This window comes from Protopterus annectens, chromosome 6.part1 (genome assembly GCF_019279795.1).
Source record: "Protopterus annectens isolate FY-2018-M chromosome 6.part1, PAN1.0, whole genome shotgun sequence".
NCBI lineage: Eukaryota > Metazoa > Chordata > Ceratodontiformes > Protopteridae > Protopterus > Protopterus annectens.
Genome location: NC_056738.1, coordinates 554,998,951 through 555,022,251, shown reverse-complemented (window position 1 = coordinate 555,022,251; position 23,301 = coordinate 554,998,951). Strand labels below are relative to the sequence as shown.

The 23,301-nt window shown below is 36.4% G+C and overlaps 1 protein-coding gene across 5 annotated transcripts in view; it reads left to right on the top strand.

Moving 5' to 3' along the window:
* LOC122805673 (neurexin-2-beta-like) overlaps positions 1-22,682 on the top strand; it is a 1,444,051-nt gene extending 1,421,369 nt beyond the window's left edge. For 3 of the 5 annotated variants that reach the window (XM_044075998.1, XM_044075999.1, XM_044076000.1), the window contains one exon: positions 20,963-22,682. In XM_044075998.1, coding sequence (XP_043931933.1) covers positions 20,963-21,828 — 866 coding nt within the window. In that variant the 3' untranslated portion in view covers positions 21,829-22,682. The remainder of the gene's footprint in view (positions 1-20,962) is intronic. The other 2 variants (XM_044076001.1, XM_044076002.1) reach the window with 1 other exon arrangement.
* The last annotated feature ends 619 nt before the right edge of the window (positions 22,683-23,301 follow it).

The following is a 23,301-nucleotide window of genomic DNA, read 5'->3' as shown; positions in this document are numbered from 1 at the left end:
TCTATTGGTTTACATTCAAAATTGCTTCTTTAAGTTGATTTTGGTGACAATAAATGGCAATTGCCAATATATATCTTCAGTGTTTGGTGTTTAGAAAAAAAAAACTTACCAGCTATTATTCATTAGATACTCATCTATATCTATCTATCTATATATATATATATATATATATATATATATATATATATATATATATATATATATATGGGTCTACTTCTAAATTTCGAAGTTTCAAAACTTCGAATTTCTTATGTTCAAGACCATAAAATTGAAGTTTTAAAAACTTCAAACAGTTTAAATGGAGATCGCCATACAGTGTAGAACTGTATATTTACCAATTGTATTGCTGTTGTGCAATCTCAGAGTTGATATATTTAATTAGCTCGGAGTGTGGAGGTGTGCATGGTGGCTTGTCCCCCCTGCAAAAACCTGAAAAACGATTTTCTTGTTTTTATTTATTTATTTATTTTTTTAAATTTCGAAGTTTCAAGACTTCAATCTTATGGTCTCTACCATAAGAAATTGACATATATATATATATATATATATATATATATATATATATATATATACTTGGAGCTTGCCCTTCCCCTTGCAAAAAATCACTTATATTTTTGTTTTATTTTGTATTTTGGGATATTTGTTTAGTTAATTTGCAGTCAGAGTAAAATATTGAAATAAGCTCAAGATCAAAAGTGATTCTAAGTGAATTTTCCAAGAAATGTGACTTCTTATTTTTTTAATCAATTGTGGTTGAACAACTTGACTTGTCTGCCAAAAGTAATCCACTACACACATATAGACAAACACATATAGATGCATCTACCCACACACACTCACTCATCTATATATATATATATATATATATATATATATATATATCTATATATATATATCTGGGTCTACTTTACTAGACCGAGCAAACACTTACCAACATGCAGTATACCGCAACCACATGACCGACAAGCTAATTCATCGACCAGTCACTTCCCTGAGTCACTCTACACTGACTTTCAGAAACCCAACTCCCACTTCGCTGACAAAATCAAATTTCTGCAACCTTCAAACCTGTGTCACCAAATTCGTCTCTATATTCAAACAATTAAACTATGCAAACACATACTCTGCAATTTCGAAAAACAGCAATAAGACAGCATACCACAAAACCAATACAACTTAGAGAATATGCCATTCAAACAACAAATTACCATACCATATGGAGGAGCAATGCATATTATACGTCACAACATCAGCGGTATAGTTTAAAGCTGTCGAGCCGCCTATTGAAGTAAGAAATCATGGTGAAAATACAAACACAGAAAGCTGCAATTATTCCATTTTTAGCATAAACCAGTGCATCATAATACAAACAATGTACACCGACAAGAAACTATGTAATCTACACACAGAACACTATTATCTCAACATTTCCCTGGTAAATCTTCTGCTATATTTACATTTTTACTAGTATAACTCCCTGACTTGCAACTGTTAGCTCCGCCATTACAACATGGTAGCAGGTATGTTCATTTAAAGACACAAGCATACTTTTATAATCTTTTATTCAACTTGGCAATAGATATAATTGTTTTTCCACTATTGTCAATCTTCTGTAAGTCAGTAAAGTGAACCATCGGTAAATTAGCTTGTCAATAATATGGTCTGGGTGTATTGCGTGTCAGTAAAGTGTCCGGTTGGTCTAGTAAAGTGGACCCATGTGTGTGTGTGTATATATATATATATATATATATATATATATATATATATATATATGTATATATATATATATAAAAGAGTCAGTCAAATGAGTTTTAAGTCAAATGAAATTTAGGTCACTTGTGTGTCGGTCAAATGAGTGTCAGTCAAATGAAATTTAGGACAAGTGAAGTAGACCCATATATATATATATATATATATATATATATATATATATATATATATATATCTACACACACACACACGCACACACACACACATATATATATATATATATATATATATATATATATATATATATATATATATATATATATATATATATATATATATATATATATCAAATTTATGGCTTCCATTGGTCGGTCATAGAGTAGTTATGGTTTGTTTTACCCATGTGTGTTAATTAGTGGATTAAAAATGCACTTTAAAAGTGTGCTTTGCTGTTTTTCCCAAGTAAGTGCATTCATGAATGTGTGTGTGTGTGTGTGTGTGTGTGTGTGTGTGTGTGTGTGTGCGCACACATTCGTGTTCCATTTGTTTTACTTATAAACAGTTACTTTAGAGTTTGAGCTGATAGTGCCTGTAGTTCCAGTACAGCAGTGCAAAGTATATATATATCTATATCAATATGTATATATATATATATATATATATATATATATATATATATATATATATATATATATAAATATATATATATATATATATATATATATATATATATATATAGATAGATAGAGAGAGAGAGAGAGACAAAATGTATTTGTTTTCACATATGTATAAATTACAAGCATATCAAGTTTTAACATCCACTCTCAGGCTGCCAATAAATACTTATTAGAATTTTTTAATTATATGCAGTAATTGTAATGCTTCTTTCAGGTGGACTAATCAGATAGACAGATATCCTGCTATTTACTCAAAATCATACTGTTCTTGAGGATTGCTTAACCAAAGATGTTTTTCCTGTCAGTGTAATTATGAAAGGGGAATTCTCTTTCCTAAAGGTACTGCATCCTAGAATTAGAATATAACAAAATTGGGATTTATTAGTTCAAGAACAATAGCTTCATACACTGCATATAATCTCTGATTTTCAATCTGTTAATGAGTGTATAAATCCTTCTTTTCTGTTGTGGCTACTATTGCGATAATTCCCCTTACTCCAAGGTGCACTGACTGCAGAGTTTTATTCTGTTAAGCTGAGGGCTGGGGTAATGCCCCCTAGCTGCACATATGAGTAGCTTCCACCTTCAGGGAATACAGAACTTGAAATCTATTTCAAATAGATTTTTTTAACTTCATGTGGACTCTGAATTCTCGTACAGTAACAAACAAGTATTTACTAAACTATACATCATGATGGCTACTTTTGTGACCATCATTTGTCAAAGCATTCACCGGCTACTTCATTCCTCCCCTTGGTTTCCCTGATAAGAAATAAGAAAGTGTCCATCCACTTTAACATTTACTGGATGGAATCATAATGGTAGCCTGTAAAGCAGTTTTCTATCTGGAAATAAGATCCACTTTATCTTGCATTTTCAAGGGCTTCATTGTGAAAAAAAGGTTAATATAGTAGCTACAACTCTTTTGCAGTAAGCTTTAACAAATACAGTCAGAGAGCCATCAAGGAAAGTTAAGTTGTAACTTTTGCTCAAAAAATAGTAGCACAGGAAACAATAAAGATAGGCAGTTTCATGAATCCTTCTCTTCTCATAATATCACACTTGGCAGTGAATTTCATGTGGTGTACTAAGTTTTCCCATGGGTAGAGTAGGGTAGAAAGAAATATGCACTAATTTAAGTTTAACTTAGTTGCAGATTTAGGCATAACAATAAGATTGTTCCTAAGAGAAACTCTATATTTTTGAAATGCAGGATATCATGGTTCAACAGAAATAGCATGAAGTTTGGAATTAATTCTAGTTGAAGTAATCCCTACTAGGAAGAGGAAGAGTGTTTTCCAGGTGCAAAATTTTCAATTTGTGGTAACGCACTTGCAGATTAAAGTACAAGTGCAAAAGAAGTTGTGGAATTTTTACTGGAGATTGGATGATGAGAGTGCTATTTAAAAAGGCTTTATAAACTTTTAGAGAAGCTAAGGATTACCATCTTGCCTTTAGTAAAATATCAAAATGGCAGCCAAATGTAATTTAGTTTATTTATTTATATTTGTTTACCAGGGTATACTGACCAATATTGACCAATGTCAAACTCAGTTTGTGTGAAATATAAAACATTTCACAATCAAAAAAGGCAGAAACATAAACAATAACAAAGTACTTTGGATTAGTTACACTGAAATGGAAACTATCATTAACAGGCAGAGTGCCATGTGCAATATTTACATTAATTTCTAAAGTGGGTTGACCTTCAATAATTCTCTGAGATGAGAACAGAAGTGGTAAGGAGATAAGGCTAGTTTGTTAGATGATATGTCCTGTGTTGGAGTAGGAACAATTGGCTTGGATGGAAAGGTGCTTTTTAAATTGCAATAAGAATGTGGAGTAAGTGGTGATTTCCTTGAAGTCAAATGGAAGAGCTTACCAAAAAAAAAGGTACCAGCGAGGAGAATGCATATACAATGGTGTAGAGTTTGGTTCTAGTGGTAATGGTAGTTGGAGTGGCTTGTGAGTAGTGTCTTAGGTTATACTATGAGATTTTTTTTTATAAAGTCTATCTTTAAGGAGATTAACTATCTGGATTTGACGAACTTCACAGACTTGGGATCATAAAATTATGGAGCAACTCAAACCACTGCAGCATATTCATTTACTGTAGGCAGGAGCGGCCTTAGGTCAACTGGTGCCCTAGGCAAAAGGGCTACACGGCACCCCCATCACACCAACTGGTGCCCCTATCCTGGACTACCTACACCAAATAAATACTGGAAAAGTGCCCCTACTAGAGCAGCGCCCTAGGCGGCTGCCTAGTTGGCCTATGCCTAAGGCCGGCTATGACTGTAGGGATATGAGCAGAAAATGGATCTAAGCCCTTACAGGTAGTCCATACTGAGAAACATGTTCACTTTTCCCTGTATATTTTTATTCTTCTGGGCTTTTGAGGAAAAGGAAGGTATATTGACCAATGAATAGAAGTATTATTTGCCACTGCTGGAAACAAGGAAACCAAATAGTCAGCCTATGGAACAAACGACTGAATGAAACCTGTCCTGTAGATGGCAGACATCTCATGAACAGACATTTCTCCTACAGTTTGCATTTTAGTAGAAGGGAACCAGATCTGCTGGAGCCATTACAGAGTTATGAGGATGATTTTAGCTTTATAGTTTTGTATTCTGAACAAACTTTGACAACAGAGGAAATGGGGGAGTCCACCTGGCCACTTGTGGACTAGGCTGTCTTTTTGTGGTGGGATTCTGGGTGACAGAATAAGATAAAATATATTTGTGCACTTGGTATTGACTGGAGAGACAAACCAATTGCAGAATTGTTTTTTTTTTTTTTTCTTTAATATTTAGAAGCAATTTCTTGCAACACAGGAACTGAGAAATCACTACTAGGAAAGGAGCTGGGACCTGATTACCGTGTCCAACATGGAAATGGAAAAAGACTTTCCATTCCCACAGTCTCATAGCTTCCACCATAAAAAGTAGACTTAGATTGGCCCCTGTTGTTGCTATGCACTGAGAATGCCATGGTGACAATTGGTATGCATTTACCTCTTGGAAAGGAGTTCTGGAATGCTTGAAGGGTCAGTGAGACTACTTTAATATCTAGTATGCTGATATGAAGGGAAGTTGTTGATGTTATCCAGACATGCTGAATTGTCTTCTAATACATTGCAAAGCCACTGCATCCCATGGCTGATGCATATATGTTGACAACATGGAAAGGGGGATATAGAAAAGACTATCAAGGGACTCATTGTTAGTTTCCATCCATCATGATAAATGGCATTTGCAGGCCTGAGAGATGCAGAGCTCAAATTCCAGATGTGACACATTCAGAGTCCATGAGGAAGTCTCTTGTAGAATCTTACATGAAGATCCATAGGTGTGATTGCTAACAGGAGATCTAGCACTTTGAATCAAAAGTTATCTGTAGTTGACTGGAGCAATCTGATGAAAGGCTCAGTAAGTGATTTGTGGAAGGGACATCCAGTCATCTGGATACAGCAATACTTTGGCTCTCCAAAGATACAAGTGGTGTGCCACCATGCACATGCATTTGATGAACTTCCTAGTGGCTATTGTGAGATGAAATGGGAGAGTCTAGAATGGATAAGTAAGGACTAGCTCTGACTCTGAAGTGCAGATTTCTCCTGGATTCTTTGGTTACTTTTATGTGGAAGTTGGCATCCTGAATGTCCAAACAGTACATACAGTCTCCTTCTACTAAATAAGGAAGAATTCCTTGCATTAAGACCATTTGAAAGGGTTCTTTTGAGTAAGGTGTGTTTTGGTCACTGAAATCCTTACTAGTATGAGATGCTTTGTCTTTGTTAGCACAAAATTGAACCTGTGGTAATATCTGGTCTGGTGGATCATCTTGGATTGTTCTTTCATTTAAGAGGCTTTGGACATTTTTCTCTCATTTTCTTCTCATGTGGTGGGGAACCAGAAATAGAAAGAAATGTCTTTAACACCTGGATATGACTATCCTTACCCACCTCTGTCAGTGGTAATTACTGTCCCTGCACACTAGTAAATGGACAAATGACCCCATCATCTTCCAGAGGGCAGCAGTTAAGCAAGTCCTCAAGGCTGCTGCTGGCCATCTGTAAGCAAAACACAGCTGTTTGAAGTCTGCTGAGGACCCCTGCTAGTAGCCCAATGACCTCTCTGGAAATTGCCTGTTTTTTTTTTTTTTTTTTGCTTTTCCCTGAATCCCATTTGGCATTGGCTCCTCTGCATTTTTGAAGATGTTCTTTGAGAGACCCGAAATTTCACTGACTTAAAGGTGAAAGTCTTATCATTCTTTTCTGTATTATTATATAGTCATAGGAGGTTACTAGGCATGCAGCCCAGGACACCACTGAGGATCCTAGGCAAATTTCCCGATTGCCCTAAATCACTTTTTAATTCAGTTGCTCAGAGTCACACAGTAGGTAAATGGAGGCTGAACTACAGGAAACCACTGGTTAACAATTCATAGCTTTAATCATCTGTACTATCAAATTGGTCCCTGGAGGGTGGCATTCAAAAAGAAATTCATTTTGGAATCCTTGGTGAAATTACTTCACCTGACCTGTATAAACTAACAAATAGCTATGCTGTCATTTGTAGTCCTAGAAAAGCCTTCTTTGGCATTATAGCTATATAGTAAGGTTTACTGTGGTTGATACCAGTGCAGATGGGATTTTTCACCTTGATGGTTCTGACAGGCAACTTGTACACATCTGGTGAAAACTGTCACATAAATATCAATCTGATAAGCATCTTTAGAGAAAAGTAGAAGATGCATGTGGAACCTTTCTGAGACTGATGTATCCAATTTGGAAGTCTTCAACTCAAAACTCCAGTCTCCAGGAAGGTACAGCATATGCTGTGTTTTTATGGGAGCTAAGGCTATGGAATGCATCATCATGGACCTAATAAACAGGGATATAGGGAATCTCCAGACTCTGGATCTCTCACAGTTTGGTTATGTGAAGTGTAGGTCATGCCTGCTCAACCTGGTCGACTTCTTTGAGTCAGTCACCAGAGATGTGGATGAAGGCAAGGTGATTCATACAGCCTACCTTGATTTGGCCAAGGCCTTTGATACCATTCCCCACTCAGGAATCATAGAAAAACTCACTAAGCTAGGCATCAACCCCTGTATCACCAGGTGGGTTGCAAACTGGCTCACAGATAGAACCCACAGTGTGAAAGTAGCTGACTCCAAGTCAGATTGCTGACCAGTCAAGAGTGGAGTCCCACAAGATTTGGTCCTGGGTCCTCTCCTGTTTGGTATCTACTTCTCTGAAGTCCAGGCCAACACAAAGGGACTCTGGCTGCCAAAGTTCTCAGACAATTGCAAGTTGGGCGCTATTATTAACTCCCCAAGTGATGTTGACATCCTACAGAAAAGCCTCACTGAGACCAATGACTGGTGTCAGAACCATGGCCTTAAGCACAATACCAAAAAATGTGTCATCATCCCCTTTGGGAAAAACCTGGTTCCCATGAATTACCACATTGATGGTAGTCCACTGAACAAAGAATGCATCATAAGAGATCTGGGAACACAGGTTGACAGCAACCTCTCTTTTGACCACCACATTTCCACTGTGGTCAGAAAGTCCTTCTCTGTGGCACATCTCATTACTAAGGGTTTTGCATCCAGGAAGAAAGAGGTCATTGTCTCCCTCTACGCTTCCCCCATTAGCCAGTCATCGACTACAATGCCTTATTTGGCATGTACCTCACTAGACACCTGCAACAACTGGAGAGGCATCAAAAGTACCTCACAAAGATGATCCTTGGCCTTAAACACTTATCCTATATGGACAGACAAAAAACTCCATTCTGTTTCATATCACCTACTTAGAGGCAATCTCTGCTTGACTTACAAAGCCATGTCTGACCCAGCTCTGTTAGAAATGCTACATCTAAAGAAATCCCAATTCCTCCACACCACATGCTCCAAAGATCTCAACCTCATTACCACAATCAACAGAACTTGCTGGAGGGACAGGTTTATAACCCAGAGACTACCCATGCTATGGAATAGACTTCCCATACATATCAAACAGAGCACCTCACAGGCCCTCTTCAAGAGAAATCCTGATGAGTGGATGGAAAATAGAAAGTTCACCCCGGGGATCACTCCAGTGGCTCTACTCGACAGAGGCACTGGGAACTAAGGTCGGGTGGCAAGATGCCAGGGTAATCCTATGGGCTAGGCTTGTAAAGGCTCCAGGGCCATTAGCCTAATACACACCTATGAACCTATATCCATGAACACCCAGGCAACCTTAACAGCAATCAAAAGGTTCCATACTAACCACTGGGGGGAGGCAGTAGAAACATTTAGCCCTCTGATGCATTATCCCCAATCTCTCCCCAGAACTGTGGTCATCAAGGTGATGCAAAAGAATCACTATCCTCTACATCATGCGGATTTGCTGTTGGGGTCTCCATCACGATGTCTACATACTTACGCTTGCATCTCGTCTTGTTGTGCCTCATTGGTGGGTGTGAATTGGATGAGAAAGAAGAGGGTTCCTTTTGGCAGCCAAAGTCTTTTGGTGCAGCTGCTAAAATACTTTGGTACTTTTGTCCTGAATGAGAAATTATATGGTCTAAGATTCATCAAAAGATATATCTGGAGCTATATATTAGGCTTGCTTCAGAGTGGGATACATTTTTGGTGGTGGTGGGGGGCACCACAATGGTTGAAGTCTTCTGACTCAGATTTGACAAAAGTGTTGTAACTTACACTGGCTCTGAAGTGACTCTTGTCAGAGACCCAGCTTTCAAAACTGTAGGCCACAGATGTCAATCCAAAAAATACAGGGGTTGACATCAGCACCAAAACCTGAAGGCCGATAAGTAATCCAGCAGCTATCATCAAGGCCTCTGTAGTGGTTAAAAGCAGAATCAGTATGAATGTTGTCAGTATCAGTACTGAAATCAATGATGCTGAAGTCAGTTCCATCATATTGATTAGTAATAAGAGCTGAGGCACTGATACCAAAAATCTCCCTGTCATTGGAGGTCTTTTCAAAGCTAGTTTTAAAACTGCTGGTTCCATTGATGAAAGCTTTGCCATCCTGACCCTGGGGATATGGGTACTGGCAGATTTTCTATACCCCACCAACAATCAGAGACAGGCCAGAAAATTCCTCCTGGGTCCAATAGAAGACATTCTAGAAAATTCTTATAACTGACATCGAAAACAAAAGGTATAGACCCTCACCATGACATTGATGGTCTTGGCATAAGGACCAAAGAATTATTGCAATCTCCCTGTTTCATGCCAGACCAGTAGCTATCATGCCAGCATAAGAGTTAGCCTATAATATATGTGGGAGGCAGGCATTACACATTTGCACTCATACATTAACAGAAAACAATCATATTAACATCATTTTCATGCACATAACATTTTAATTGCATATATGTTTCCTTTCTTTATAATAACTGTCACAGCCCAACATTATATAAATTGCTTAATTCATGCCTTCCTTTAAACCTCACTCCTCCTCCTCCTGAACATCTGCATGTGTTGTTCCCACAAATTCAATTTATTTCTATGTAATGCACCCCTAGCCTTTTCAAAAGATGCCACTTCCAGTTATTTTATTTATTTTACAATATTCAATACTTCTAATATAGCTGGTATAGATTTTGATTTCCATTTTCTAGTCATTTCTTTTTTCGCAGCGAATACAATTTAACTTAATAAGGCTTTACTATGTCAAAACAATTCAGATCCTGTGTCCTACCTCCAAAGAATCATGTCCTTAGTTAGAGTTATTTGCCCCCCCATATTTCATTTTTTCCGTAATTTGAATCGTAATAAGACATAAATGCATTTCAGTAAATTTGATTGGAACCTATTTAAAAATAGGTTCCCTATGTTTAAAGCTATGTTAGAGACTGGGCAGGAATTTACTGTTGCTTATCAACCTTACTGCTCTATTAAGATATTCCATTACAAACAGTTTTGAGGGATTTGAGGCCAAGGTAGAAGCTGGTCTCAAGTGTGAAGGTGTAAAATGTTTATCAGAATCTTTTGAACTATAAGACCGAGCTGACAGTGATTCCCTATATAAATGCAACAGTAATCTAAATGTGTATGTTGGGCCATTGAGGAAGAAATTTCTACATAAATCACACACTTGGAGGGGAAACACGCTTTGCCTAAATAGTCAATACTCTTGTCCTGTCTACGGTTTGGAGAGATTTTCTTTACACGAGCGCACATATGAAAATTATTCTGTTTTGGTGCAAGGGTGGCCACACAAAACCAGTTATCCAGAAGAGGATTTGACACAGGAGAACAAACCCTAACATACCAAAAAACACACAACGGTCTGCGGTACCATCAATAACAAATGCAAAGAGTAACAACAGCAAGGAAAATAAAGGGCCAGATTCAAGAATGCCGACACTAGGTGTACACTAAGTGTACACAATGTGGATTCAAGAACATTCTTATCACATTATCAGAAAGATTACACAAAGTGTACATGTAGTCTATGCTTTGTGGTAACCTTTATGAATCCCTCTTAGTATTTAAACCTGCAAGAATATCAGTAGGAAAAGTAAAATTAGGAGGAAGAAGGTGTGAGTTATGTCTGTGTTGTCTGTTCACTCAGAATGGTGTGCACTTAGTGTAGGCATTATTAAATCCAGGGGTCATCAGATTTTTGACAAGATGATCTATGAACAATAAAACAAGAGTTTACTAGCAGGAAGTACTTGAAGCATTGTAACGGGTTTAGGCCTGAAATTCTATTATCAACTTCGACAGGAAAAGCTGTGAAATTTCATAAACATATCAGTGAAAAACATAAAGATTATTAATTAATTAAAAATAATTATGACAATTTGACATGTGAAAATTTGAAACTGTATCCTGGGACCTTACAGAGTCCTCTAGCCACTTTACATGGCAACAGATACTTAGAGAGGAACAGCAGCATGCTACATTGTGGTATTGGTAGGCACTCAGCAGTTTGGGGAACTTTGGATTACTGAATGGTCTTAATGCCCGCTGCCTTTTCCTGCGAGTTTCATTCAAGCGACCAACACATATCAGACAAGTTATAGGAATGTACAGATGCCAGGTCTTATTCCCATAAATATTGAATAAAAAGGAAAAGGTAACATGCAACTTGGCAAAATAAAAAATAGATGCAGCACAACTGAATTTCTATTCGGAAGCTCAGCAAAATTATACTGTCAAGGAAATGAGTAAGTGAAATTTAACAAAATAAATGTTTATACTTTGCATGACATCAGAGGTAATGACTTAAATGAGTCAACACAAGTCCCAAAGCTGTTCTTCAAGTAACAAAAACAGGCCAACAGGAGTAATACTATCAAGTGGAATGGGCAGATCTCATTTACTGCTGTTACATACATGACTATTCCATTTGATACTATAACTTCTTGTAGAGTATGGCATTTAGAACTGAGAAAAAGCACTGCAGCTTCGTACTTTCCTTCTCTATGGCCACAGTAGGCATTCACAGGCTGCAGTTATAGAAGATTTGTTTTTTTTATCCATCCTCACATTGAATATGTTGTAAATATGGATATATGGAAACTATGTTGAAACATGATACTCAGGATATCTGTGCAATGTGTAAAATTACTTATCCGAACCTAACTCTAACCATAACAGACGCACACTTAGATACAAATATGCAGTGACAGGAGGTGGACTGCAGGTGGGTTTTTAGCATAGCAGGTAATTCATGACAGAAATAGTGCACTAGGCAATGCAATCAGTTTGCAATGTTGTTAAGTTAGCTTCCACTACTCTCCTGAAAGATTGATTACATTCTTAGTGTTTATTCATAGCTGATCAAAACCTCAATTAAGCTGAACAATCAAAATGGTCAACGATCAAAATGAGTGCTTTTGCAGGGAAGGGAAAAAGCTCTCCTAGGTACTCCTTGTGGGCAGCAACCACCCTAAAACCCGTTACACTAATAACGCCATGTTTTCACAAAAGTATACAAGGATAAACTCCACAATAAAGTGCACAGAGCATTCACACAAACAGAGGTTCTGTAATGCCTTCAACCCTGCAATGCAATACATGTGGAAGGCATATACCCAAACACTGGCCATCATGAACCACATGCAAGAAAATTATTAAGATATTGAACAAATGGGCATCTCTAAAGCTAATGCTGGGCACATTTAGAATGCTTGAGATTTGAAGAGCTCTGGATGAAACAAAATTTGTCACTAAATATTAGGGTGACTCATTTGTGTCTTCCTCCCCCAGCTGGTCTGTGTCATCTGTGTGTGTGTGTGCATGCGTGTGTGTGTATGTGTGTGTGTGTGTGTATATATATATATATATATATATATATATATATATATATATATATATAAATATATATATGAGAGAGAGACTGCATATGGTTATAGTTAATTTGGTTGAATGCTTGTCTGGTTTGCAGAGTGAACTGTAGTGCCATCTCTGTGAATGGGAACTTATGAGAATGTCTGATTGAGTGATTCCTGATTTGGTTATCAAAAGTAAGTGGCTGAGAGTTTGTATCTAAGTATGTGTCTGTTATGGTTAGAGTTAGGTTTGGATAAGGGTATAGATTTCGTGTATGTGCAAGTGTTTCCAGATTAGGATTAGAGTAAGGTTCAGGTAAGGGAATAGATTTAGTCATGTGTGAGAGTTAGATTTAAGGTCAAGTTAGGGAATAGATTCAGTGTTGTGTGTGTGTGTATGTGCATTTTTATGGAAGGGTGTGTTTGTGTGTATGTGCATGTGGTGAGCGTCTTAGCTGTCTTTTGTAGTAGTGTTTTTTAGATTTTTTTTTTAAGTAAGGTACATTGTTAGGGTTAGGGCAGGCAGGTCTGTGAATGAATAATTTTTATGTTTATTTAGTCAGTTATTTGTTTTTGTTAATAAGGAATGTTCATTTGGGCATACCCATTTTGAAAACCACCAGGAGAAATTTCATGAAAAACCAACGTTAAAGAACTCGTAGACATTTAAGGTAATTTACATATTCGGTGTACTGGTTTAAACATAATTTTTCCTTATTTTATGTTTGATGAGCTTGATAGTTTGACTTGAAAGAAAAGATCTAGTATAAAAATTTAGGCAGTATTTACTTTTCAAGAATTACATGAACGTTGAACTTTTCCAATCCTCAATTGTTAGATATCGCAAATGAGAAACGTTTGCAACAAGTAAAATTACTTAGATCAAGTTAGAATTATAAGGTTATAGCTGATAAGAAGAGATGTGTGAGGCATTTGGTATATACAACAAACCCAGCACATTAAGTACTGCATTACTACTTTGATAAATAATATAAGGATCAAGTTATTATTCAGATCAGGAGAGGCTATAAGTAGAAGCATAGTTTTGAGGTAGGATATGTACCAAACTATATAATTCAGGAACAAAAAATACTGAACAAATGTCACTTAATGGAGTAAAGGTAGTTACACGGATTCAAATTTGTAGCATTAAAATGTACAAGTCAGTTGTTCACACACCAGTTTGAAACAGCAGGTACCAACTGAAACGTCCTCATAATTAGGTATTCATTTTTTAATTCTAAATGATTTAGCTGATTGCCTTTTGAAGAATGGAAGTCCAACTTCCCCATACCCTTGAGATGCTAGTTAATTTACAGTTATGAAATGAAATACAATTGCTCTTAAAAACATTTGTAGCATACCTCATTTTTGTCATTTAATAAACCCTTGAGGGTGAATTTTCAAATGAAATCAAGCAAGCCAGCAATGGAGCTTACAGAAATATATGTTACTTTACGTGTGTGTATCTAGTTTCCACATAGTAAATTTTCAGAATCATATCTCATTATCATAATAATTCATTAAATATCAAGACCAGAATCAAGTACCAAATCCCAGTACCAGCTCATTCAGGTTATGCTTAAATAATGGGTAGAGTTTATTCAGTACAGTCAGTACCACATTTACACAACATGTATGAACATGCATGAAGCTTACAAAGTGAATACCAAACTGTGTAAATCAGGTACAAGGTTTGCAGTGGTCATCTACCTTATGAATTCCATCCCCAACAAAAAATTTCAAATATTTAAATAATTATGTAGCCATTGCAAAGGACAAGTAGGTTGCCATAAATGGGGGGTCTGATTACAAAAGTGTGTCAGTCTCAGTCCATATTTGTATAGAGCAGATAAAGTAGAAAGGCAGGAAGTAAAGATAGTAGATTTGCTGTAGAATCCAGATGGGATGGATGGAAAGTGTGGATCAGGTCATACTTACTTCTTGAAAATAATAATAACTTTGTTATGGTATGGCCAAACACATTTTGGTTTCACCATTTGATGGCATACTAATAGATGTACTTCAAATCTTAATGCTCTCAAGGAGAAAATGTATATATGAAAAGGCAGTTAAAAATTTATATAGTTTCATCAAGGTAAAGATCCGCTACCACTAAAGAATTTATATTGTGATGTTGGGAGTTAATGTCAAATTAATTGTAATGTGCCATAGAGAAAACAGGTCTATATTATAACATCGAAGCCTTAAAACTTCGAATGTTATAATATCGAACCCATTCGATCGAAACACCAGAAAATCAAACAGTCAGAATAGCAAATTTTTTCCCAGGGAAAAAATTTGCTGTTCCAACAAACATACACACAACACAAGCACACCAAAATAAATAATCCACAGACATATACTTCACAAAATGCTACACTAAACCATACATACACTACTAGTTATCCACTTACCTTAACCCAGCCCTAACCCTAAGGTCCCTAACTATTGCACACTCACCCCTAAGGTCCCTAACTATTGCACACTCACCTTACCCACTCCCTAACCCTAAAGTCCCTATCGCGCACTCACCTTACCCACTCCCTAACCCTTAAGTCCCTATCGCACACTCACCTTACCTGCTTCCTAACCCTAAGGTCCCTATTGCACACTCACCTTCATTCGCACACTTACCTTAACCTGGACCGTAACCTTCACTCCACAGTCGAGGAAATAGCAAAGCTGCAGAAACAGCCCACTGAATACTTTACCTAGGAAAGTATTCGATATTCTGCAGCTTCGCTATTTTCAGCGTTCGGTGCATAGGGTTCGATATTATAACATTCGAAGTTTTAAGACTTCGATGTTATGATATAGACCTGAGAAAACAGTACAGTACTTTGTTTCAGAGTAACAGTCTGGTGTTAAATGTGTAGCTTCTGAATTATGTGTTGACGGGGTGTCCCATTTATAATGAGTAATGATATTTTAATCTATAGGCAGTATTAGGAATACAACCAAAAAAAAAAACTTAGCTATTTTCCAAATCCAAAAAAAGGGTTTGTCTAATAGAATTACAGATTCATGCATTTTTAATGACTATTTTTTCCTTTATCGTGACTCTTAAGTTTGTGTCTAAGTGCATGATAATTTGATAACTGGGAAGAGATTACATTACTGAACAGATTGTTTCCTGACTTAAAATAAGAACATTTCTTGCTTCAGAATGACTGCTACTAAGAAGAATTTCAAGCATAATTTAAAGTACTTTGCTCATACTATAATCCATATTTTTCAGGCATTGCAAGAGTTTATTGCAGTCCCACAAGTGAGAATTTAAGGTTAGAAACTAAACTGATGTGTTCAACCATAGTTCTGAACTAAGAAGCATGTGTACTAGTCTGTTTTGGTCTATGATATATAATCTTTCAAAGCACACTCAATATATCTATTGGAGGGACTGCTGTATTAAACTGATAAAGCTAAAACACTGTCTTTCATTCTAAAAAGTATACTTTGTTATCTAAATGAGTCACTAAGATGGGTGCTAGAAATAATTTGAAAATGTATAGCTTCTGGATTGCACATAGAAAGCTAATGATAAAGATGTCTGGACATAGCTAAATTAACAGTGTGCCATTTTCTAGGAATGCAGATACCTATTCAGAAGTAATAAATTACCAGACTCAGTGAATGAACAAAATTTGATTAGTCAATAATATCAAATTTGGTTTAAACCCATACTGATGCTGTCCCTTAAATGACCTGGAGTGGATGAAACTGATGATTTGATTGCTCAATCAACTCTGAATAAACAAAATTAAAGTCTGACTAATATGGGTTGGTTAGCTGGACTCGTCTTGGTCATGGAGCTACCTCCCATTTAATGCTTTCAATTGTGGGCAGTAGTCACTTACAACTGCAGACTGATACTATGATTAGTAGGTGTTACTGTGTCTGGAGTACCCAGTTTGTTCATAGGTTCATAAGTAGGTACTAAGCTATTGGCCCTAGGGCCTATATAAGCCTAGCCAAAAAGGTACCCTGGCTTTCGCCACCCAAGAACATTATTTTCCTGTGCCCCTGTCGAGCAGAGTGACAGAAGTATTCCCTGGGGTGAATTTCCTATTTCCCATTGTTAAATGTAACTAGCATGTCAGTATACAGTGGATAAAAGTTTCAGTATAATACATGTTTGGAGAAGGCAGCTAAACTTCTATATATCTGTCAACAAGTGTACATGTTATTTTATCTAGAGAAGTACAGGATTAGAAGTTAAGTTAATCAGCTTAGTCTTTAGGAGGAAGGATTGATCTGAGGCAGTTTCTCTTACTCAGCAAAAATGTATAGGTATACTGATTACCAAAGAGCAGTGTAAGACTTCCTTTCATAAGTAAATTCACTACACTATTTCTTGTAGCAGGTTTGGTTTGTTAAGCGAAGCAGATTATAAAGAATGGGAAATGCCTAGGTGGGCAGGAAACCCTAGGCCATGAAAATGCAATGGCGACATACAGCTGCAGTTAAATAATGTTACAAAAGTTAGATATCAATTAATTCTAGCTTATTTATGGAGACAGGACAGATGAGGCATTTGTCATTCCTGGCATATTTTGAATGCAGTGCATTAGTTAGTTTTACAATGTGATTTCTGGGTGCTGTATTTTTAGCACAGAATGGGATGTTTAGTCACCATGAAAGGTATAACACAAAATTAATGGACACGAGATGGCTTATTGTTGAACTGCCTGCACACATTCTGAACCCATTATTTGTACATTTTTGACAGAAGCACATGGCTGGGATGGTTAAGTGAAACAGACAGAGGAGATTACTTTATAGAAAATGGACTCTTAAAGAACATAATTGTGTAGCCACAGACCAGTTAACACTGAAGATGCTAATCACGATGCATTTGCTGTTTGTTAGATGCTCAGGCAGCTTCAAAAATGTTCTTAGTACTGCCAAATATTTTGATATGAAGCAACAAAATTTGCAAATTTAAGTGTGGACAGAGGAAATTAATTTTAAGTATACATGATCTATAAGAAACACTTGAGTCACCTTTCAACTACAGCCTCAAGCAGGCTACATATCACATGAATGGAGGACTGCTATGGTTATCCTTCTTTACAAGGGTGGACCTTCAACTATCCCTAGGAACTACAGACCCATTACTCTGAGTAGGCTAATATGCAAAGCCATGGAACAAATTATCATAGAAATGACTAAGAAAGACATTGGCAACCTGCAAACACTGAACCCATCCAAGTTTGGTTTTGTCAAAGGAAGGTCATGCCTACTTAACCTGGTAAAATTCTTTGAGGGGGCCACCAAGACAATAAATAAGGGGAAAAGCAGTTCATATCACCTACCTAGACCTGGCTAAGGCATTTAATACAATACCCCACTCAGGTATTATTGACAAACTCACCAATCTAGGCATAAATCCTTATATAACTCCCTGGATTGCCAGCTGACTCACAGATAGGAACCAAGACGTCAGGATTGGTGAGACCACCTGTTCTAACAGACCTGTCAGCAGTGGAGTACTTCAGGGTCTAGAGTATCTCAGGGCCCACTCCTGTTTGGCATCTATGTCTTGGGGATCAAGGCAAATGTCAAGGACATTTGGCTCACCACGTTTGCTGATGACTGCAAACTGGGAGCTATCATAAATTTGCTCCATTGATACTAACATCCTGCAAGAGGTTCTAACACAGACAAATGACTGGTACCAAAACCAGGGATTAAAACAAATTGCCAAGAAGTGCATTATCATGCCTTTTGGGAAAAAGTCCACCCAGTTTAATTACTCCATCAATAAGACATCCCTAAAAGCTGACCCAGCAGTTAACGATCTAGGAACATCTGTAGACAGTAATCTAGCCTTTGATCAACATGTAGCCAAGGTAGTCAGAAAATATTTCTGTGTTGCCCACATGCCATCTAGGTCTAAAGAAGTTATATTACTACCTTACTCAACCATTTTCAAACCCATCACTGAGTCCTGTGGCATGTACCTGACCAGACATATGCATCAGTTGGAATGCACAAAGAAGTTTTCTTACCAAGAGAATCCATGGCATTAACACATTATCCTACACAGATACCCTTAAAGCCCTATCTCTATACTCAGTCTCTAACAGGTTACTGAAAGGTGTTCTATTCCTGGCATATAAGACATCCTCAGATCCTGCCCTGATGGACATTTTGAACATCCACAAAATGAATAGCACTAGATCCAAGTATTTACATTTTGCTTGCGATTTAAATAGAACATATCAATAAGACAGATATGTGCCTCAAAGGATTCCCATGCTCTGGAATTGGCTCTTCATCCATGAGAAGCAAAGTTCACCCCTAACCCCATTCAAACGTAACCATATCTAGTGGTTGGGAAATCAAAAATTCATCCCTGGTCTGGCTCCTGTGTCTCTGACAGACAGATAAATGCCAATAGAAAATTTTCCATAACTGACATACCAGCCACAGGAAACCTTTAGCAACCTACTAACTAGCATGCCCCTCCAAATAGATACTCATGGGCACACAATAGGACTAAGTTGCTTGACTAGGCTTATAAAAACTCCGATATTTGTTAGCCTAGTGTATACCTATTCACCTGTTTGATTTGATAAGTAGTATTTTAGAAGTAATGCAAAAGTATTTAACTTTATAAAGAATACAGATACTGCTGCTTTGAATAGTTGTGAATGTTGATACTACCTACAATTTGTGTACTTCAGAAATTAGTTGTGATAGTTTTGATGGGAAGGTCCATTGCTGTAGAGTATTTTTTAACTCGAAAATATTGTTCAGATTTACTAATTGTACTAAAAGTTACTACAGTCTGCTAGATTATTTAAATTCTGAAAAATATGTCATCTTACTTTCTTCAAGCCACAGTCTGAACATTCTTTTATTTTCTTTTTATTATTCAGTGACTCTCTGAAGCACTGAGATATTTTAAGCATAATGCAGTCTTAATAAAAATAGGCATAGGGATATGTTCTTAAAACAATATTTTCTGGCATGGATATTAGATTATATTTTAGTTGTTAAAATATTGCAAAATTAAATTTTGCTCTTGAAATTCAGGGATCTGTAAAACATCCCACTGCAAAACATGTTTCAATATTTTGTTTGTTTTAGAAAGTTCTGTGAGAGGTAAAGTCTGTATGAAATTTCTACTGAAATTGTATCTGGCATAATTACACACTCTGCAAAATCTGGGTATAAAGGGCAAAACAAAAGGCAGACTTCTTCAGTTTCATTTAATGCATGCTACTTGAGATTGTGTTTCCCATACTCTAAAAAAGTATTTTCAAATGACATTCATTCCTAACAAGCCCTGTAGTCCAAGGATTGCTAGAAGACCTTAGTCGTTACTAAGTTTTCTAAATTAAGTACATGTACTTTTAGTCAGGCAAATTATATTACCAATTATATCAGTAAATCTGAATGGAGCTGGTGCAATTCTAGCATTTGCCATACTTTTTAATTTAGTTATGTCCACACATGAGATTTGGGGCTTACATCCCATTCAGAAGCTAACAGCTCTAGTAGGAAGACTGGTGTAGTCTGTTATGTGAAGAAATTTATATAAGATGAAAATTTAAACAATTTCTGTAAAAGTTACTGCATGATACTGTACAAGTATTTGAAGAATTCTTGATGTGAGTCACTGTCATTTTTTGCTGGAAATCTCACATCATCACATCTACTTTCAAATTCCCTATCTCCCCAGTGTTATAGAAAGCAAAACTAATGAAAAGGACATGAATTTGTTTTATCCTTATTTCTTGTTTTTTTTTAATCAGCATTGTTTATAAAAACAAAGAAAATAGTTTTGATTATCCTCACGACAAAGAAAAGTGTAACAAAATTGTTTTGTCAGAGAACATTCTTACACAACTTTCTTTTGTAATTTTTTTCTTCATGCTAAAATCACACGGCCAATTTGTTGATGTAAGTTGACTGAATTCCGTGGTATGCTATCTTCTTTTTAACCAAGAAAAGAGAAAGGAATTTTTAGGTTATTTAATTCTGCTGTTAGTTGTTTTAAATTTGTATTACATGAATACTGTTTCTATTTTATATGTTCTGTTTTCTTTAGTACAGAATGCTAGATGATATATATTGAATTAAGAAAATATATTACAAAGAGATATACTTATTTTTAAAAGTAATATATTTAGCAAGTTAATCTCATCAGACAGTTTATGCTAAATACAATCTTGTCTAGTGTGTGTTTTGTTATTTAGAAGTTGTAAGTAACTGCATATTTACTAATGGATTTTTATTCTCTCTTTATCCTAGGAGGTGAATTAATTTTGCCTATAATAACTGAAGATTCATTAGATACCCCACCAATTGCCACACGTTCTTATATTCCCCCACCCCCTACATACCGTCCCTTCCTCACTGTGGTAGAGACTACTAAAGACTCCCTCACCCTGACTTCAAACCCAAAGCCACCCTGTCTTTCTGACCAGGATGACAGTGACTGTGATGATGCAATTGAGGTCTCAGGTTTTGGTTCAGGGGAAGTCTTTGACACTAGCCTTCCCCTTACTGATGATGAAGACTTTTATACCACTTTTCCCTTGGTCACAGACAGAACCCTTTTATCCCGAGGACACCGGCCTAACAGCAGGTCCGGAGCAGCAACCTCTTCCTCCCCTGAACTTTTGATGTCTACCACCTCATCTGATTTGATCCGTAACATCCCAGCTGGAAAAATGAATACTCGAGACCATCAAAAACCTTACCCAGACCTACTTCCCCCACATCCTACTTTGCTTGATCATGACAAAAGCAGTACTAGGCACAGACATCCTGGAATAACCTCTTTCCCCAATTTCCATAATTTGCCTACAGCCAATCCAACAGGATCAGGAGATCGAGACCCACCTGGAGCTGTGGAAGTCATTCGGGAGTCAAGCAGCACAACAGGCATGGTAGTGGGTATTGTAGCTGCTGCTGCATTGTGCATTCTGATCCTACTTTACGCCATGTACAAATACCGGAATCGGGATGAAGGATCATACCAGGTCGACCAGAGTCGTAACTACATCAGCAACTCAGCCCAAAGCAATGGAGCAGTGGTAAAAGAGAAGCAGACAAATACCGCCAAGAGTACAGGCAAAAGCAAGAAAAACAAGGACAAGGAATATTATGTCTGAAATGAAATTTATAAAATGGTCAATTCTACTGAACAAATGAATGACTTCCTCCCCAAGAAACAACAACATCTGTTTTTTATGTTCAGTTTATTTCTGCTTAAACTGGTGCATCTTAGCTGCATTGAAGCAAATCAAGAAAAGGAGAAAACATGTTTACTAAGAAATTACTGAAGAAAGCACCTAAAATGCACTTTTCAACAAAAGAGGAAAATGCATGTGTAGGCAAATGAACATTTCATTTTGAAAATATAAAGATGAAAGGGTACCAAGTAACTTCAAAGTGAATACAAATTTAAAATATGTTAAAATGTGAAGGACTTACTGCTTATAGCCTGAGCATAAAGAGAAAAAAAAAGAACCAGTTAAGGGGAAAAACTTTGTTAATTAAACATTTTTATTGTTGGAGAACTTCAGTACAGAGGACAGAATATCACAGATTTCATTCCATAAAACACAAAATAAGTTTAGAGATAAAGAAATAACAATGTTGACTGGATATTGAAAGCCAGCAGATTCCTGTCTTGTTCTAATGACCACTCTCAGACAGCCAAAATGACTTTCCGCTGGGGTAACAATGCCATTCCCCAATCCATTTTCCCTCCAAGGTGCTACTGTGATGTTCTTTTAATGTGTTTATGAGCATGTGGTTTTGCTTTACTTTTCCAGTTAAATTACCAGAAGTAAAATGATATGTTCTGGTGGTAAACAAAAGCAAACAGAAAAACAATGTTTGAACCCTTTGAACCATGCAGCCAAATTGTGCAAAAAGTTGTAAAAGTGGAATACTGAAACAACTCTTAACTAATTAAATATAAATATAAAGAATATAAATAATTATATATATACATACACACACACATATATATATGTATATATATATATATATATATATATATATATATATATATATATATATATATATATATATATATATTTATATAGACTAATAACTGAAAAGTTTGTGGAATATCTTGAAATTTTTAAAGAACAAAACATACTGAAAATCCTCTATGTGTGTAAGTGTGAATGTGTTTGTATGTATGTTTGTGTGCGTGTGTGTGTATGTGTATGCACACCTCAGAAAGTGTGCAGTACATTGTGTTGGGGGCCTAAAAAGTACAGTGTTTTCAATGAGTATTTGTAGGTAAACTGTCTTTCAATGAAAACAAAGTTCTTGTCATATAAAGTCTGAAGGCCTCATGGATGCCAGCATTACTTGGTAACTGCCAGTGTTCCCTAAAATAATATATACTTAACCACACTGTAACAAAAAGTCATAAAGCATTATTTTCATTCCATTCTGCCATAAGGATTTATTTACTTTTTTTTCTTTATTAGTATTACAAAACCAAGTTTGTGACCTTTTGCCTGAATCTGAATAACTAATACATTTTCTTCAAAAGCAATGCTACACTTCTATAAGGTAGTGTTCCTTTTTTATTTATCACCACTGTAGCATTTGTAAATTATTAT